Genomic DNA, 19,266 nt, shown 5'->3' on the forward strand with positions numbered 1-19,266 from the left:
GTGGTACATGTGAGCTTCGAATGCCGTCCGGTATTCAGCCACGCTGTCGGTCTGTCGAAGCTGCAGGAGTTTGTGCATTTCCACCTCGAATTCGTCTGGACCGAATTCGCTGATCAGCGCCGTCGTGAACTCCTCCCAAGTAGAGGACCGATGGGCATGCCGAAACGCCTGCAACCAGTGCGCGGCGTGGCCCTCGATGTAGAGCGTCGCCGTGGTGACCCATGTGTGCGGCGGGATGCGGTACAGGTCGAAGTAGGCGAGGCAGCGGTCGATCCAGAGGCTGGGCGCTTCGCCGTCAAAGCGCGGGAAGTCATGCTTGGGCGGCTTGACGGCGTACTCCTGCCCGTGGTCGTTGGGGACGCCGCGCGCTGGCACGTGCGCCGCTGTCTGGCCCGTGCCCGCGAACTGCGGAACGCCCCGCGTGGGCAGCAGCGGCGGCCGCCCGTTGTTGAGACGAGGCGGAGGACCGTACGGAAGGGGGCCGTGCGGTTGCTCCAGCGACGTGACCGACGACCCCTGCGGCTCGCCATCTTGTGCGCCGTGAGCTGGCTGTCGAGGGCGTGTCCCCGCGGTCGGAGATGGTGGCGGATCGCGGTGTTGCCGCACGTCGTCGACGTCCGCCTGCGTGAGATCCAACTGCTTGCGAAGATGCGCCAGATCTGACGAGACTTGCGTGTTGAACGCAAGCTGCGCCTCGAGTTGCTTCTCGCCTGCGCTCTTGCTGTCGTCAAACTTCGTCAGAAGGGCCTGGATCATGGATTTGAGCTCGGCGGAGGATTCTGCCATGGCGTTGAGGACGTGGCGTGTTTGAGCCGAAGGCTTGGACGAAGGAGCCGTCGCCTCGCTCTAACTCCGGCCAACCCCACGGGGGATTTCGTGTGGATCTCGCCGGAGCAAGACCACACCCCACGCGGTGGATGTTACGGCCAGTGAAAGGAACGGGGGTGGCGCGGCGGAGCAAAATCTGGTGGGGAAAAGTGGCTCTGAGTACCAAATTGTCACGAACTCATCATCTCAGATCAGATCGGAAGGGAAAGGAGGATGAGATCGGACTTGGGAAGATAGTTTTCTTGCCAAGGAAGGTGAGAGTACAAAGAGTAGGTGAGGGATCAGGTTCAGAAACAAATCATGCCTGCCTCCACCGCTAGCTGTCGCTGGCCTTATAACCAGACGCACACACACTCAAGATACGCTTACAAGTGGACCCGTGCCAACTGGCAGCCGGGTCCCACCTCACAAGTCCACCGCATCCACCACTGGTGATGCAGGTGTGACACTATCTCTTACAAAGACATACCTGCAAGGCCTTGAGCTTCCTCAGCCTAAAAAATATGAGCGCCACCCAGCAGTACACTTTTGAAAGTTCCCAATCTATGGCCACCAGCAAGGATTTGGCTTTCCACAACTATCCGCAATGGTGTCGTCTTTTAAACACAATTGAACTATTATACATACATACAATGGGGATGAAAGTCTGCATATTACAATATTGGGAGTCCACTGCCCAAACCATCTGCTGACACACTAACTAACACGGCTACACAAGTATTTCTGTGCAGAATACGGAGAAGAAATTGTTGCCTTGTAGAGAATAACACGTTATTTAGAGGAAAAGAACTATTTCTTAGAAGTCAAAATGTTTGCACAAATATGTATACTCAAAAGCCATTATAATTAATAGTGTACGACTTTACAACAGTAGCATTATTTGAGAGGATACAACATACAACATGAACAGTTTGGTCTGTCGTATATACTGAAAAGTACAAACATGTGAAGTCTGAACAGTGTGAGGTTCGGAAATGCTCTTTCACAAGTATGGTACTATATTTTAACAACTGTATTGCCTTTGAGTTGCCCATTTCTGGAGCTAAATTGTGCAACCTTTGTCACAAAACAACAGCCAGCTAACAATTTATCTTAGCTGTCATGCAGGGCAGAAGGAACTCAGCCGTTGATCCTGGTATGACAAAAGTGAATGATAAGAATTGAGTACCAATGGGTCTCTACAGTCCTACAACATATCCAGCCTAATTCAGCATATGGATACCTTTGTGACCAATAAGTGCCAAATAATCCGTACTTCTACAAAAGATATTCAGAAGAATCCATGGTATTTTTAATCGAGCTAGCAACAATTCAAAACCATGAATGAATTGAAATAATTCACATGTGTGCTTCCCTAGGTTCCTAATACAGAAGAAAAATCATAAATTTAGTTAGTGTTTAACAGGAAGCAGCATTTGGTTCTGTCAGAATACAAAATTTGCAGCTTCAATTTAGCACCACAAGTTTAAGAAACACAATAGAAGCTAGAAGATCCTAGGTCGTGTAAAATCAGTTGTGATTTGTTCTTTTTAAACACCAAGAGAAAGAACAGTTACAAGTACTACTAATCTTTTTTCATCGAAGGCAAAAGAAGGCATAGAGCATACCTCAGCCACCGATATGTATCATAGGTCTATTTGCTGTCTTCGCAATATCAAACATCCCAGCATGTTTAGCTTTTTTCCTTTTAACCTGCCCACATAGAGGTGGCTATTGAGAATCACATATTTGGTTAGTAAATAAACAATAACGGGATTCCCCTACCAAATACTAATGAACCCTAATACTTGGTCACTGCCATATATTAGCAGTTTACCTCCAGGAGCTTCTATTAATATTTTGCTGTTTTTAATAATGATAACTCAAGTTTCAGAAAACCACATACGGATGGGTTTCTTTCTGGGTAAAAAACCACAAAAATGTGCTTTTCCATGATATTTGTTTCTCATGGACGAACTTCTTTTTGTCGAATTAATCAAAATGTGATGTACGGTACATGCAATAGTACAGGTCCAAGATTGTTCGGTCCGAGATTATATACTTATTCTGAGAAAATTGAACTTTTAACTTTCAGTTAAGTTGGCGTGCAATGGAGCAGCGCATCAAAGCAACAAACAAAACTAAGAAAAAAATTGGTCTTTTGCTTAAGGAAATGAGTGGCCAAATTGCCTATCAATACCAAAATTCGACACAACAGAAAAAAAAAAGGAAGGGCATAATTCTTTCATATAAAAGCTGGCAACCAAGTAAATTCTCCACATACCGCAGCACTAATTATTTCCTTCAGTCCAGCATCATCAAGACCAGAATGTATAGGCTCTCTCAAGCTCACCTGCAGAAGTCAGGACATGTGCATTTATTTCAATTTCATTTTCTACAGAAGATCGATCCATCCTCCTCTGTTCATTACAGTCAATACATATACAGAAAACATAACTGCAGAGGAAGATTGAATTTCACAGATATATGCAAATGGTGGAATAAAATGAGTTCTAGAATGCAAGTACATTGAACGAATGAGACTTGAAAGTTGTAACAACACAATAAACCTAGCGTTTGTGCATAACGCATATAATAGTCCTAACTTCTTGCAATCTCAGACCGAAGACACCGCATACTTGATCTTTGACAAAGTAAACTTCAAAAGCAAGGAACGAAACAAAGCACATGAGTAAGGTCACTCCAATCTCTCATCTCTGTCATGCTTAGATCAAATGATCTTAGTATACAAAAGAAAGTTATCATGTCTGAAATGTCAGAAACATCTTTCGTTCTCCTAGGGAAGCTCTTGTTACTCTAGGTTAGAAAATATCAACAATTGCATAAAAATGGAAACTGTAATACATTTATAAAATTGGATGATCACACATTGACACTGATTAAGTTATGCCTACTTTTATTTAAAACCGATAGCGACATCATAGACAGTTGAATATTGGCTGCTTACGGAATGAGGAACACAAAACTAATTTTCACAGTTAAACTGAATACATAATTTTCAATACACAGATGGGGCAAATTGTCATCACAACTGCCTTAAACTTGGACGGCATTAATACTAGTTTAATTTGATCCTGCAACCAGTACAATTCAAGGAAGTACTGTGAAGCATCAATACTAGTTTAGTGCTGCAACCAGTACAATTCAGGAAAAGAACAGTGATCAGGACCTATTTGGCATACTGACCTAAATAATTGTTAAGTCCGTTCATTAAACCCCAAAAGAGAAATGCTATTACCATTCTTGAGTGAACATTCCAAGAGAACATATCCATAGAGAACATGCACATGGCAAAAAAAGCCAAATCATTGGCAGCAAGCAGATCAACATACCTCCGAGGGGCCAAATAAGCACACTTTGAAGTTGCCATCAGCCAATAATCGCAATCTATTGCAACCAGCACAAAAATGCTCTGTCATTGATGTAATAAATGAAATTGTTCCAACATGCCCATCAATCTTGAAATTCTTTGCGGTGTCTGAAGGGTGATCTTGAAGTCTCTCTACACCTTTGAAATGTTGACGCTGATACATGGGCGCACATAAAGTAAATTATTTGAAGCTTACATAATAAATATACAACACAAAAAATGCATATTGGAGGATGGATGTAATGGTTCCAAAGGAAGTTAACTTCAAACACGATACTTACCACTTTATCTAGTATCTCTGCATAAGGGACCAGCTTCTTGACATTCCAAACATTACCATCAAATGGCATAAACTCAATAAATCGAACATTAATAGGCTTGTGTCTAGTCAATTCAACAAAATCGCAAATTTCATCATCATTCATTCCACGCATGATAACACAGTTAATCTGGCAGCATAAAAAGGATGATGGGAAATATGTCAAGAAATTATGTATGGTGTGAAGTGAATATATCTCTACTTTTTGAAACGATATTCGAAAACAAAGGACTGAAATAATTTAGCATGCGAAAAAACTGCATACCTTAACGGGGTCATATCCAAGTTGTATGGCAGTATCTATTGATTCCATGACCTTCGAGTGCCCTTTACGCCTCGTCATGAATTCAAACTTTGCAGGGATTAATGTGTCCAAGCTAATATTTAAAGCGCTAAGACCACATTCTTTCAGTCTCGGGAGCTTCTTGGAAAGAACGATGCCATTTGTGGTCATCGCAATAGTTTTCAGCCCCTTTAGGCCAGAAAGATGCAAGCAAATATCTTCAAGGTCTTTTCTAACGGTTGGTTCTCCACCAGTTAACCTGATCTTGTCCACACCAGAAGTAACAAAAAGATTTGCAATTCGGATTATCTCATCATGTGACAGAAGCTCTGCCTTCGGTGTGAGCTCGACTCCTTCGGCAGGCATGCAGTACTGACATCTCAGGTTACAGCGCTCGGTCAAGGAGATCCTCAAGTAGTTGTGGAACCTCCCGAACGAATCGACAAGCATATCCGATGACGGTGTTTCCACTGGTTGCACTTCTGGCTTTGTAGCACAACAAGTCGAATATGCATTGGAGCACCTATGGCCGTAGTTGACTCTGGTTGGAGCGGAATTGCTGGTCAGACTTCGGAGTCCTACTCTCATCGGATCAACCTGCAAAATAAAATTAAGAAAACTCGACAAGGTTAGTCTAGGCAATTTGATCATATCGAAAACTGCTAGCTCGTCTCCAAATCGACATTGAAAAAAAAATCCGCACAATCGAGCAGAACGGGGAATAGATAGAGCGCGGGTCTAGGAGCAGGCACCTGGTGGTCGGGGACGTTGAGGCGGTGGAGCTGGTGGTGCGGCCACTTCCCGGCGACGGGAGCGGAGAGGGGGCGGGGGGCGGGAGCAGCAGCCGGCGGCGGGGCGGTGGGGGAGCAGCTCGAGGTCGTCGCCGGCGAGCTCCATGGGCCCCTCTCCTCCGTCACGGCTCCGCAGGAGACGGGGAGGCGGGAGACGGGCGGGGAGGTCGGAGGGGCGAGGCAGGGAGGCCGCCGGGAGGCGGAGAGGAGGCGGCGGCGGAGGGTGGAGGTCACATGGGAGGCGGCGGGCTGCATCGAGTAGGTGGGGGAGGCGACTGACCGGTGGGGTCAAGCTGGAGTGTACGGCCCCGGTTGGACTCGGGGGCTGGAGTGAGCTGGTCGCTGGTCGCTGATCGCTACCCGTATTCCAATGAAAGGAACAGGATAGATTTGATTTGATTTGATTATATTCCAACTGATCAATCAAGCAGGCAAATGGGAATCGAAGACGAACTCAACATCTGATGGAACACGGGGGAGTACGTATGAGCTGATGCACGCAACGCTTGGCCGAACCGGTGGGCCGACCAATGGCTACGGAAGATTTCTTACTGAACTGTTTTACAGCGTGACGTGGCTTTCTTTGCTTGGCTGAGAGGACTCACAAGGAAATGTAATGAGGGAGCATCTCCTTTTTTTGCGGAATGTTTTTTTATTACTCAATCGAAGTGTCTTTACAATCATGAGCTGCAATTTCGAGGACCTCCGGCGGCCCTGATCCAATCCAGGTCTGTCGCGAAATCCCATTGTTAGAGTTTAGACATGTATGGAGCTCTCTCATGCGTTTGGATTTTGAGTCGTCGGATTAGCTGTCCAAAATACTTCTGGCCGTCTGATCTATTGATGGATTGATCCTGGTCGTCGGATGAGAGCAAACACTGCTACAATGAATAGTGCGCGTCGTTTTTCACTCGTGCTACCTTCCCGTCTCTTCATGACAGGTGGAGTGGGCCGTTGTTGTCACTAACTGTGGAAGTGGGTATGGCCTGTGCTGGTTTTAATGGGCGCTGGGGTCGTGCCACCGCCTGCAATTTTGACCACTCGCCAAGGGCATTTGAGGAATTTCGCATGGCCAACTCCGCGTGGATTCCCCTGATTTGTTGCCCTGTCCCCAATCGGGTGAGAGGCTAGGTTTCGGTCTCCCCCCCCCCTTCTCTCGCACCCCTCGCATCTCTTGCGTGCCGCCGCCGCTCCTCTGCCCTCGCTCTCTCTCCGGCCCGAGCCGCCACAACTCCTCTGCGCCTTCCTCCTCCTACAAACAAGGTCGCCCGCAGCACTCCCTTGTGGCCATGTCATGGAGGGGAAGACAGCCTCAGTGAATAAGGAGATCCCTCACCATGCCGTGAGAGAGAGGGAGATGGAAGGAGAAAGCGGTTCTCCTCGGCATGGGGAAGTGGCCCATGGCGGCGCTGAATCTGTTGGCCGCCGCTCCCCGTGCGCTCTTCTCTCTTCCTCGCCTTTTTCCCTCGCGCCGCCACTCAGTCGACTGTTGGCCTGCTGGTTCCATCGACCAGGAGACTTCCCCGTGTCATCCCTCATCTCGAGCCACGCCCCCTCGCCGCCGGCTTGACCATAGAGCTGCGATGGCTGCACCGCCGGAGAGGATGCCAAGATGAGGAAGTAAGTCATCCCCGTGCCCTCTCCTTCCCCATTCTTCTTTCCCTCTCCAAGATTGATCTGATGATGCATTTCCTCCTCCCTAAATCACCTATTGGACTTTGTAGAATGAACATGGGTTGCACATTTGGATGAAGGTATCGGACCGTCTGTGATGACGTGAGATTGAATTCATCTTGGACGCCGGCGTGCTGTCGAAGGAGGTATTTTTCTGGTCCCTTGCCTGGCCCTCTACTACCTTTTGCCAAGATCTGATGCTTATATAGGTCTATTTTGCCCTGTTTCACATAGATGCATTAGCATTTGTTCTCCTAATTGGTGGCTGGTAGTGCTCTTCTGCCTATAGTGAATAGGTTGTTGCTCTTGAGGAGTGGTCAACCACGTTGCTTCGTTGCGCAGGTGCTTGTCTTTTTCACCTTCTAATATTTTGGCATTACATCCTATCCGGCTTCCTCTGTTTTGGCATCATGTGTGTTCATTGTATATATTCGATGATATGTTTATTTTGGCGTTATGTGTTCATGTTGTTTGTTGAAGGATCTGCATCTTAGGTGCGGGTCTGTATATATTATGGCATCACGTGGCCTATTTCGGCGTTGTTTGTTCATGTCTCCACAAGTTTCAGGTTTTGACCGCATTGCAATCTACGCATCTATTTTCAGTTGAATTAAGGAATATTTCTCACTATGGTTGATGCTAGATGCAGCGGGGGTGTATTGAAGACAGTTTCAAGCTGATCAGGTGGTCGCCGTCAAGGGTGATGTTCCCAACTGGAGGAACTACAACAAACTCTCTATATCCAGCTGTTAAATTCACCACTGAATGACCGAATCAGCTTCAGCCTAAAGTTTGACCTCGAAAGGTCAGTTATGTGTATCTATGAGCATTGATGTTACTCTTTTTTAAGATGAGCTCTGCTCTTCACTTGATTAATGATGACCCACAAGTATAGGGGATCAATTGTAGCTCTTTTCGATAAGTAAGAGTGTCGAACCCAACGAGGAGCAGAAGGAAATGACAAGTGGTTTTCAGCAAGGTAATGTCTGCAAGTGCTGAAATTGTAAGTAACAGAGTAGTTTGATAGCAAGATATTTTCTAATGAGCAAGTAATGATAATGGTAGCAAAAGTGCAGCAAGATAGCCCAATCCTTTTGAGGCAAAGGACAAGCCAAAACGGTCTCTTATAGTAAGCAAAGCGTTCTTGAGGGTACATGGGAATTTCATCTAGTCACTTTCATCATGTTGATTCGATTCATGTTCGCTACTTTGATAATTTGATATGTGGGTGGACCGGTGCTTAGGTTTTGTTCTTACTTGAACAAACCTCCTACTTATGATTAACCCTCCCACAAGCATCCGCAACTACGAGAAAAGTATTCAGAATAAATTCTAACCATATCATTAAACTTTTGGATCCAATCGGTCCCTTACAGAATAGTGCATAAACTAGGGTTTAAGTTTCTGTCACTCTCGCAACCCATCATCTATTAACTACTCCACAATGCATTCCCTTAGACCCAAATATGGTGAAGTGTCATGTAGTCGACGTTCACATGACACCACTAAGGGAATCACAACATACATACTATCAAAATATCGAACACACATCAAGTTCACATGATTACTTGCAGCATGATTTCTCACGTGACCTCAAGAAAAAAAGTAACTACTCACAAATGATAATCATGCTCAAGATCAGAGGGGTATTAAATAGCATAATGGATTTGAACATATAATCTTCCACCAAATAAACCATATAGTAATCAACTACAAGATGTAATCAACACTACTAGTCACCCACAAGCACCAACCTATAGTTCCGGTAACAAGATCGAACACAAGAGATGAACTAGGGTTTGAGATGAGACAGTGTTGTTGAAGATGTTGATGGAGATTGCCCTCCCCAAGATGGGAGAGTTGTTGGTGATGATGATGACGATGATTTCCCCCTCCGAGAGGGAAGTTCCCCCGGCGGAATTGCTCCGCCAGAGGGCAAAAGTGCTCCTGCCCAAGTTCCGCCTCGAGACGGCGGCGCTCCGTCCCGAAAGTCCTCTTCTTATTTTTTTTTATAGGTCAAAATGACTTATATACCAGAAGATGGGCACCGGAGGTGGCCCTGGGTGAGCACAACCCACCAGGGCGCGCCTGGGCTCCCTGGCGCGCCTAGGTGGGTTCTGCCCACTTGGTGGCCCCCCTCTAGTACTTATTTGCTCCAATATTCTTCATATATTCCATAAAAATTCTCCGTAAAGTTTCAGCTTGTTTGGAGTTGTGCAGAATAGGTAGCCTGACGTAGCTTTTCCAGGTCCAGATTTCCAGCTGTCGGAATTCTCCCTCTTTATGTGTACCTTGCAAATTATGAGAGAAAAGGCATTAGAATTACTCCAAAAGGCATTATTATGCATAAAAACACCATAAATAACAGTAGGAAAACATGATGCAAAATGGACGTATCAATTAATTATGTTCTATAGGGAGAGGAGGCAAATGAGTTGGGATGATCTGCATCGCCTCTAGCTGCACCGGATTCAGAGAATCCCTATAGCAGGGTTGCCTCTTGTGAATCTGTCTGATGTGATGTTTATACTCATATTGAATGTTTGAGTGTGTTATCCTGAATACATGATTATCTGCATGGTATATCTGGCAATTCTTCATTTTCCTTATTATATTAAGAGGTAAGATGCCTGAACTTTGCATATTTTCATAAAGTTGACATTTAATTACCTATAGTATTCTTTTTCAAGGATCGGAAATTACCCGGTTACATTCCTTACTAAGAAGATCTGCTAGGGGACTAGGAATGCCTGAAACCACAATCTGATCCTCCTATTCTCTAGTAAGAGCAGCCAGCTCATAGGCCAGGGAAAAGTTGCCTACGTGTATATTGTATTGCTGGTAGTTCGGATAGTCAGATTTAAAAATAACATTTTGCCATGGTCGTACAATTAGGTACATGGAGTACATTAGTTGCATAGGTTTCGTAATACACGGTTCCCATGATGTATGCCAACAGAGCTCCCGATTGACTGATGGTGTTCAAATATATAAGAGTACTTTCATATGATGGTTACCTGCAACTCTAACTATGAAAACTAGAAGTGAGTTTTTTCCATCGTTTTCCTATAAAATTATTAATGTGATTGCTTTCCTCTCTATTTTTCTTGTGGAAGACATATAGGGTTGTGCCATAATTATATTATAGGCATGAACAAAATAAGTGTTTCTCGAATACATGAACAAAATAAGTTATATTTGCTCCAAACCTGCAAATTTGTTATTGGAGTTTTATGTTTGTTCCAGTTGACACTAAAACATACTTGCATTAGTTATGTCATTTTTATGAGGTTGTATGCAGCAAACAGCATGTTGCAGTCATTTTTCTATATCCAGTCTGCACAGAAACACACGATATGCACTCTCCTTACAAGCGAGCAATGGAGGATCTCACTGTTAGTATAAGAAACCAATTCACTATTCTAACTCTGTTTTTTTACTGCAGTAACATACTTTGTTCATAAGATTGTTGTTATATTCTGAGCACAATCTTTGATGTTTTTTGTTTCCCTTGTGCTTAGGCACACAATCTGGGCACACATATTTTCATCAGGTGTTTTTGTCATTGATAACTATTGCATGTGATTTTTGGTAGGGCTAAGGTGACAGAAACTCTTAAGTGGAAGCTGGAATACTGTCTGGAGTCGTGTAAGTTCAGTAGCTATTTTCTAGCTCACTGGCTAAATAAAATGATGTCCACAAGTTGTTTTTTCTATTGCTTGGATAAATAATTCTTGCTTCCCTTGATTTGAGAAATAGTTATCTGTCGGCTCGAGAAGGGATAGTGTGTCGGTGGCTTAGCTCCCTTTCTCTATAGTCCATGGAGCACAGATATGGAAGAGTTTAGAGGATATGTAATCAAGCCTTGCTACCCCTTTGCCTTTTGTTTTGTTTGATTTGAGAATAGAATCATTGGTGATATGTATTTTAGATTTAGCTCATCGCAAAGAGTATAGGATGCGTGAGGCATGAAGTTTTGAAGCTTTTTAGGGCTATCCTCTTTCTCCTGTTGTAAATTATCTGACTTTTTTGTCTTATCTTAATTAGCTTTATTTGAACTCTGCTTTATAAGAAGTTATATGCAATGTGAAACTTATTTGGTGTGTTCATGCTTCCTATTATAAATATATATTTTTCAAAATTCTCCGCTTTTATATGCCGACAGATAATTTATTCTGCATGCCCACTTCAATCTCTGTTTTAACTACTCTATGTACACATATAAATTGTGAATAAATGGGAAAAGTTTGATTATTCCAGGTTGAGTACGTGGTCTAATCATATACGCACAAGCTTTACTTTCTGTCATGAATCTGAGAGGGTATTGATGGTGTGCACCAGAGGCAACTAAAGGTAAATCAGTACTTCCAATTCTATGTACACATGCAAAAGGATTGTATTTGTAATGAAAATAAGACCCGAGTTTCATTGTATGATGACAAGATGATTAAGAAGTCTTCTATTTTGTTGCATTTTTTATTATACTCTTTCTGAGCATCCTTCTATGTTTTATTTTCATACTTTCAAGCCCCAATTCAGTATCTTTGTTATCCATGTGCTTACTGTCTTTTGTGTATTTGTATTTTGTCTCACAGACAATGATGCAGAACTGAGTACTGCAAGTATTGGGCCACTCTCACGTGAGTTAGTTTTCTCTTCTCAATTTGATTACTCTATTAGATTGCAAGTTCATATTTCAAACTGAGTAAGTTGCATCCCAAAACGTTATAGCTAACATCGTTGGTTAGATACTTAAATTGATAGCTTCAACCTTAAATTGGTTTTCCTTTTCCCTTGGATTGTAGTCTTTTATCTTTTGTACATTGCTCTGAAACATTTTGTGCTTATGATGCCATGATTGTTCTGATCAGAAAAGTTGCATGTTTACTGAATTCTTTTTGTCTCTTTTGCAAATATATTGATTTAGCTTCTTATGCATTAAGAAAAATGGTAAATACCTTTATCTGAATGCTTACGGGCTCTGAATGAAGATATGGGTATAGCTTGGTTGTGTGGGATATGAAGGGTGTCTTGCCACAAACAATTGTAATTTGAGAAGCACTTATAAGAAAGTGGAGTGAGAGATGCATCTCCAAGATTTGCTATTATGTAGTGCCTATGATAAATTTATTCATTCCACAATGCTGGTGGAGGCCTCCTCGAGCTTTGTAATAAAGTTAGTGGTAAAACAACACTTAATATAGTACTTGCACACAATTTTTGATCTTTTTATACCATGTGAGAACTGATGTGGAGGTGAAAGCATGTAATTCATTAGAGTTTAATGGACAAGTGGAATTTGTTTTTGAGTTTTCAGATCTTAAATGTGCTCATACTATAGCCATTTCTTTTGAATTTAAATAGGCCCTCCGATGTTCTAATAACAATCCACCGGTTTTACTGATGCCACTACCACTGAAATCTATGATTTTGCAATCAGAGGGATTGTGATATATTTATTTGTGTGGCACCGTCTTCTGCTATGTTAGGTATGCATCCTTAGGCAGGGGAGCTTCCCCTGCACCTTTGTAAGTGATAGGAAAGTATATCCTAATGATTGATGTCATAGAGCAAAGGTTCGCCTTTGAAGAGAGATTTACTTGAGTTTACATTAACTCTTTCCAAAAAGGTTTTTTGGGCACAGTTTGACATGTATGTGATATCACCATAGGTTTGACATGTATGCATGTGTTGTTTGCATGATTAGGTCACTAAACAATCGTAGGGCAGTCAACATTTTCTCTATCCACACCTCTCATGGATGCGTCCCTTGCTAGCTCCTCCATGTTTGGTTTATCCTAGTAAGATCCATGTCATGAATATTCTTGAATGCACATATTGATATTTCTTGGGTAATCGCGCATTCAGGATTATTGCAATGGATTGTGGTATGCTTGGAGCACAAACAGGATTATGTTATGTGTCGAGTACTGAAACTTATATTGTTCTGTTCATTCCCATTTTCTTATAAGATCGGTTATTCATAAGTAGGTATACACATGTTTACCTTCTTCTACTAAATGCACTATATTCTTAAAGGGAAGGATGCTATCAAGGTCATCCCAAGGTCGTTCTCAATGCTGTTCTTGCTGAGATGGGTTTGCCCAATGCAAAGTGCATGACTTGCGTGTGCCATCGTGTTTAAGGGTGCTACTGTCTACTTGTGGCATTCATTGGAACTGATAAAAAATTATGGCGAACCAGCTGCTGATGTTAATGAGGCCATGCAAAGTGCTGCTACTGAGTGTCTGAGATGTCTCGTGGGCACCATGAGAGATTGAGTTTGATTGCCCACAAGTGAAAAATATGAAGGATGAGATGGGACCCCTCCCACGCAATATCGATGATAAGGACACAGAATCAAGACTGGAGAGAAAGGCGGAGAAGGACCTACATGCCAGGAGCCTAAGCAAACAATGGGGTTCATTTGCAGATGACATACTTGATTCTGGAGATCGTATTGGCAAAGTTGCATTCAACTATCTGCCTTCAGGTTCTTCTGCTGCTGCTACAGGCGATGTAACCTACGGTTTCTGTAGTATTATTCAAGAAGTCGAGAACCTTGACCACCTGTCTATGATGGCAACTGATGCGGTCCAGGCCATAGGCATCTATCCATTTGATGCAGAGTTTGACTGCTCAACATATGATGAATTCCCTGCTTACTGCCCATCTAATTCTACTGAAGGTGACTATGGTGCAAGCCACTTCAATGATGAAGACTTCCTCAATGACGATAATGCTTAATGAATCGGCCATAAGAGAAAATAAGGTGCTTTTGGTGTATCTCCAGGCTTTCTGAGTTGGTGCAAATATGCATCTGTTCTGCCCCTATTGGACATTATGTGTGCTCTGGATGGGTCATATCAGGCAGTCAATGTCTATATAAGAATGCCAACCCCTTGCCTATTGTAGTCTAAATATATGTGTATCCTACCTTGGTGCTACCAGACAGACTGGATGCTATTCAGTATCATGCACATACCCCATTGTTATTATTGGTAAAAACATATGTACCACATTTATATCTTTCCTTGCAAACTATGCTTAATACCAATGTACATCAGTCCTTTCCTTCATAATGTACTCCTGGTCCTATTTTATCTGTCCAACAATTAAGACTATAGAAGGTATCATGCCTTGCTTTGAGTTATTTTCACTCTACTTTAAATATTTATTAGATTTTTCTTATTTATGTTCTGCTTTTAATCACCTTCAATTATATTGTTACTGGGTTACTAATGGTAACACGCCCAATTAACCTAATAGATTATTTTACCTTTTCAATGAATATAGCTCTCTGCTATCTGTGTTACCATCATCGGAAGGCGAGGGTACAATTCATGCATTCGAACTTGCTAATTTTGATGACGCCATAGTAATGGCATCGGTGAAAATCGATCTCCGACCCCACAACAAAAGCATATCGCCAAATCAACAGGAATTTTATGGAGAATCAACTCAGCTTGCCAGCAATGCTACTGAATCAACATGTTCTGTTGCTTTAGCCTATCTACTGACCATGGGCATAATTACAATAGATGATGCCAACTCGGTGGAGCTCAAGAAATGCCAAAGACAACTCAAAGCTAAGCAGGTCATCAGTGCTATATGATCGTGCGCAATCCTTTCAGAAACAACTCGCCTCTTTGACCATGACAAAAGAAGGCACTCATTCGGAGAGCAGTGACGATAACACTCTGATACGTCCATTTTGCATCATGTTTTCCTACTGTTATTTATGATGTTTTTATGCATAATAATGTTTCTTGGAGTAATTCTAATGCCTTTTCTCTCATAATATGCAAGGTACACACAAAGAGGGAGAATTCTGGCAGTTAGAAATCTGGACCTGGAAAAGCTACGTCAGGCTACCTATTCTGCACAACTCCAAACAAGCTAAAACTTTACGGAGAATTTTTATGGAATAAATGAGGAATATTGGAGCAAATAAGTACCGGAGGGGGCCACCCTGGTTAGCACAAGACACCAGGGCGCGCCTGGGCCCCCAGGCGCGCCCTGGTGGGTTGTGCTCATCCAGTCCCACCTCCGGTGCCCATCTTCTGGTATATAAGTCATTTTGACCTAGAAAAAATAAGGAGAGGACTTTCGGGACGAAGCGCCGCCGTCTCGAGGCGGAACTTGGGCAGGAGCACTTTTGCCCTCCGGCGTAGCGATTCCGCCGGGGGAACTTCCCTCCCGGAGGGGGAAATCATTGTCATCATCATCACCAACAACTCTCCCATCTTGGGGAGGGCAATCTTCATCAACATCTTCGACAACACCATCTCATCTCAAACCCTAGTTCATCTCTTGTGTTCAATCTTTGTACCGGAACTATAGATTGGTGCTTGTGGGTGACTAGTAGTGTTGATTACATCTTGTAGTTGATTACTATATGGTTTATTTGGTGGAAGATTATATGTTCAGATCCATTATGATATTTAATACCCCTCTGATCTTTTGCATGATTATCATTTGTGAGTAGTTACTTTTGTTCTTGAGGTCACGGTGGAAATCATGTTGCAAGTAATCATGTGAACTTTATATGTGTTCGATATTTTGATAGTATGTATGTTCTGATTCCCTTAGTGGTGTCATGTGAACGTCGACTACATGACACTTCACCATATTTGGGCCTAAGGGAATGCAATGTGGAGTAGTTATTAGATGATGGGTTGTGAGAGTGACAGAAGCTTAAACCCTAGTTTATGCGCTATTCTGTAAGGATCTGATTGGATCCAAAAGTTTAATGCTATGGTTAGAATTTATTCTTAATACTTTTCTCGTAGTTGTGGATGCTTGTGGGAGGGTTAACCATAAGTAGGAGGTTTGTTCAAGTAAGAACAACACCTAAGCACCGGTCCACCCACATATCAAATTATCAAAGTAGCGAACATAAATCGAACCAACATGATGAAAGTGACTAGATGAAATTCCTGTGTACCCTCAAGAACGCTTTGCTTACTATAAGAGACCGTTTTGGCCTATCCTTTGCCTGAAAAGGATTGGGCTACCTTGCTGCACTTTTGTTACTACTATCATTACTTGCTCATTAGAAAATATCTTGCTATCAAACTACTCTGTTACTTACAATTTCGGCACTTGCAGACATTACCTTGCTGAAAACCACTTGTCATTTCCTTCTGCTCCTCGTTGGGTTCGACACTCTTACTTATCGAAAAGAGCTACAATTGATCCCCTGTACTTGTGGGTCATCACACTCCAGCAGCTAAAAGTGTCAATTAGTGGTAATCACAGTATTGGTTAGCTTTTCACTCGCATTACTGTAAAACAACATATCATCTTACATACAAATGAACATTGACCTCTAGGATGGCCTCACCGAAACTGCGGGCTCACTGCCACCAAACGAAGAAACATCAAACGAGTAACATACTCTCCCTCGTACTCTTCAGACTTTTACAACTATATGCATTACTCATGTTTGTTGCTTTCCTAGTGAAACAGACCACATGCCCAAAAACCAAAGTCCCAGCCTACTGCCCGCAGCACTTTAGTCTTTAAAGACTAAATGCACGGATCGCATGTAAGCCAGTTTCTAAAATTATTTCCTATGGCAGCTACAGAATATATCAGTATTTAAGCAGCATATCTGCTCTTCTCTTTAGCTATCGACTGTCATTATGAATCTCGAAAGACACGCTTCATTCCTATGCCTCTTATAAGCTTGTTGCCATATGCACTTTGCCTCTATTTGGACTACGTAACACTATCTGTCCTGGTAAAATTATCTTCCCTATAGGTACAAGCCTGAATTTGTGCTCTCTTTTGGTAGACGCGGTATGTAATAACGAATCACGTCGACCTCTGTCTAAATGCATGGAACTTGGTACTGAGTTATCTAAACTGCTGTCCAGGATTCAATTCATACTTTATTTACCTATAATATGGTATGTAATGACAAGGAAGTCGAGGACCTTTTGTAGTTGCGTGAACCAACTGCTACGTACTAAATATGTATAGCTTGCTTTTGGACTGAAACCTTTTGTTTTTTGCTGGACCAATTGCTATGTATTGAATGTGTATGTATCGATGCAATGCTTCTGATCTAAACTTCATATATTAGATCTATAAACACAACTACATTATGCTATTTTCTATATTAGCAATTAATTGTATTACCGAGTTGGATATGACTATAGCCGGCAGCGGTGCTGCCGGATGCGGCAAGCCACACTTCCTACCTAGTCTAGCAAAGTTTGCCAAAGAAGCACTAGGTCTATTCTTAGTGAGTAGGTTATGAGTAATACAAATTACATCTACTGAGCGGCTTCATGACTTCACACACTAGGTAGGCGTATAAAGATCTATCCTCTTCCTTGCTCTGGATCATCTTCGCTGTACTAGTCAAACTAAGCTCGATCGGTATAGGAAGATTATAGGCTAGTTTGGTTCGAGTCCTCGTAAATACTGGCCTGGCCTGGAGCGTGCCTGGATGTAGCCTGGAGCTTGTTTGGTTGATGTCCTGAATATGCCTGACGTTGCCTGGCATGGAAAAGTACATGTGTGATTAGCCTGGAAGAGGAGCTAGGCAAAGGGGTTAGCCTGGTCCTAGCGTTAGAATTCCCATGCTTGGAGAGCAATGATAGATGCCTGGCGTTTCAAGTATGGAGATTTTCTCGGTAGATGGGCTCATAAATTAATTTTTTAAGTCTAACAAGTCTCCAGGTCAGGCCTAAAACCAAACACCCTTCCTACCAGGCTTCTTGACCATGCAACAATTCACCAGGAAATCAAGTCCATGCCAGCCAACATTTTTTTCCCAGGCACCAAGTTGTGGACACAAACCAAACTAATTAACCCTATTTATTTGCATGGCACGAGAAAGGCCCACCTTGCAGGCACATAACTCTGTTTCCAGAGCATCGCGACATGAGTAAGCTTCCTACATGGAGAAAAAATAACGGCACCTGCTTCATTCTTGAGGATCATGCCTGCACCCGCTCATCCATCCACGCCATATGATCTAGCACAATTTAACTTAACCCACCCCATCGCTGCGGAAACCACCTAGGAGCAGCGTCCACTGATGGACTACTGTTCTTTCTGGCAGCTGGATCAAACATGATTATTGTCTTCCCTTTGCATGAATCAGCCTTCGGGTTCAATTTAAGGCCAATTATCCAGTCCAAGTAGCTCTGAAGGAACCGAGCCGAGACATCAAGTGGCGGAGCAGGTTTATTATGCACCACTTCGTTTCGAAGGAACCATATCATCCACAATGTTATCAGAAGCATACATCTTGCAATACGATCCAGTGGCTCCAGAGCCTAGAGTAGCTATTCTTTCCTTGTCTTCTTAACCAACCGCATACCCGGCAAGTTCTATATAGTGGCCATCTTTGTATAGAGCCGTCGACCGTCTGGACATACCAGCAAAGCACTACTGCAGGTTGCTGCTAACGTGACACTACAATCAGAGACCCTTCGACGAAACTGTGTGCGATGCATTAATCGTAAACAGTGGTGTAAAAAACCGTAAAAAATGTGCAAAACATTTGCGATGGAGGATGCATCAAACACGGTTTAGATTTTAGTTGCATGTACGATTCAGGGCACACGGTTAACCCGTTCGAACTGTTTGCGATGAGGCAGAACAACAGAAACGGGCAGCCATATCAATGTGTGCGCGATATACGACATACAGTTCGCTCCGATGAACTGTTTGCTATTAGGGAGTGCAACAGAAACGATTAGCCAGATCAAGGTGTGTGTGATATAGGGCATATGGTTCACTCGAATGAACTGTTTTCGATTAGCGAACACAATAGAAACGGTTCAACTTAACAAGATGTGTGAGATACGTGGCAAACAACCGACTCGGATGAACTGTTTGCGATGAGAAATTACAACACAGACGGTTAATACAGTTAGTTTGTGTGTGATTCTGTGTGTACAAAAAACTTTGAAAAATGCAAACTAGTTGCTTGCGGTGGCTAGGAGTATCGCACACGATGCGTCTGCGATTACTCGTGTGC

The 19,266-nt window shown here is 43.0% G+C and overlaps 1 protein-coding gene across 2 annotated transcripts; it reads right to left on the bottom strand.

Annotated features, from left to right (window-relative positions):
- Positions 1–1,653: 1,653 nt before the first annotated feature.
- On the bottom strand, positions 1,654–5,943 carry LOC123119502 (GTP 3',8-cyclase, mitochondrial). Of its 2 annotated transcripts, XR_006458714.1 has the most exons (8): positions 5,553–5,943; positions 4,783–5,397; positions 4,480–4,647; positions 4,161–4,352; positions 3,092–3,160; positions 2,436–2,520; positions 2,051–2,190; positions 1,654–1,960 (listed from the first exon to the last, which is right to left on the bottom strand). XR_006458714.1 is itself a non-coding variant. In XM_044539321.1 (7 exons), the coding sequence occupies exons 1-6, from the start codon at positions 5,844–5,846 to the stop codon at positions 2,437–2,439; spliced, it is 1,422 nt and encodes a 473-aa protein (XP_044395256.1). In that variant the 5' UTR covers positions 5,847–5,942; the 3' UTR covers positions 1,654–1,960; position 2,436. The 2 variants fall into 2 exon arrangements, 1 of the variants encoding a protein (XP_044395256.1); XM_044539321.1 differs by lacking the exon at positions 2,051–2,190 and having other exon boundaries at positions 5,553–5,942.
- Between the last annotated feature and the right edge of the window lie 13,323 nt (positions 5,944–19,266).

This window comes from Triticum aestivum, chromosome 5D (genome assembly GCF_018294505.1).
Source record: "Triticum aestivum cultivar Chinese Spring chromosome 5D, IWGSC CS RefSeq v2.1, whole genome shotgun sequence".
Taxonomy (NCBI): Eukaryota; Viridiplantae; Streptophyta; class Magnoliopsida; order Poales; family Poaceae; genus Triticum; species Triticum aestivum.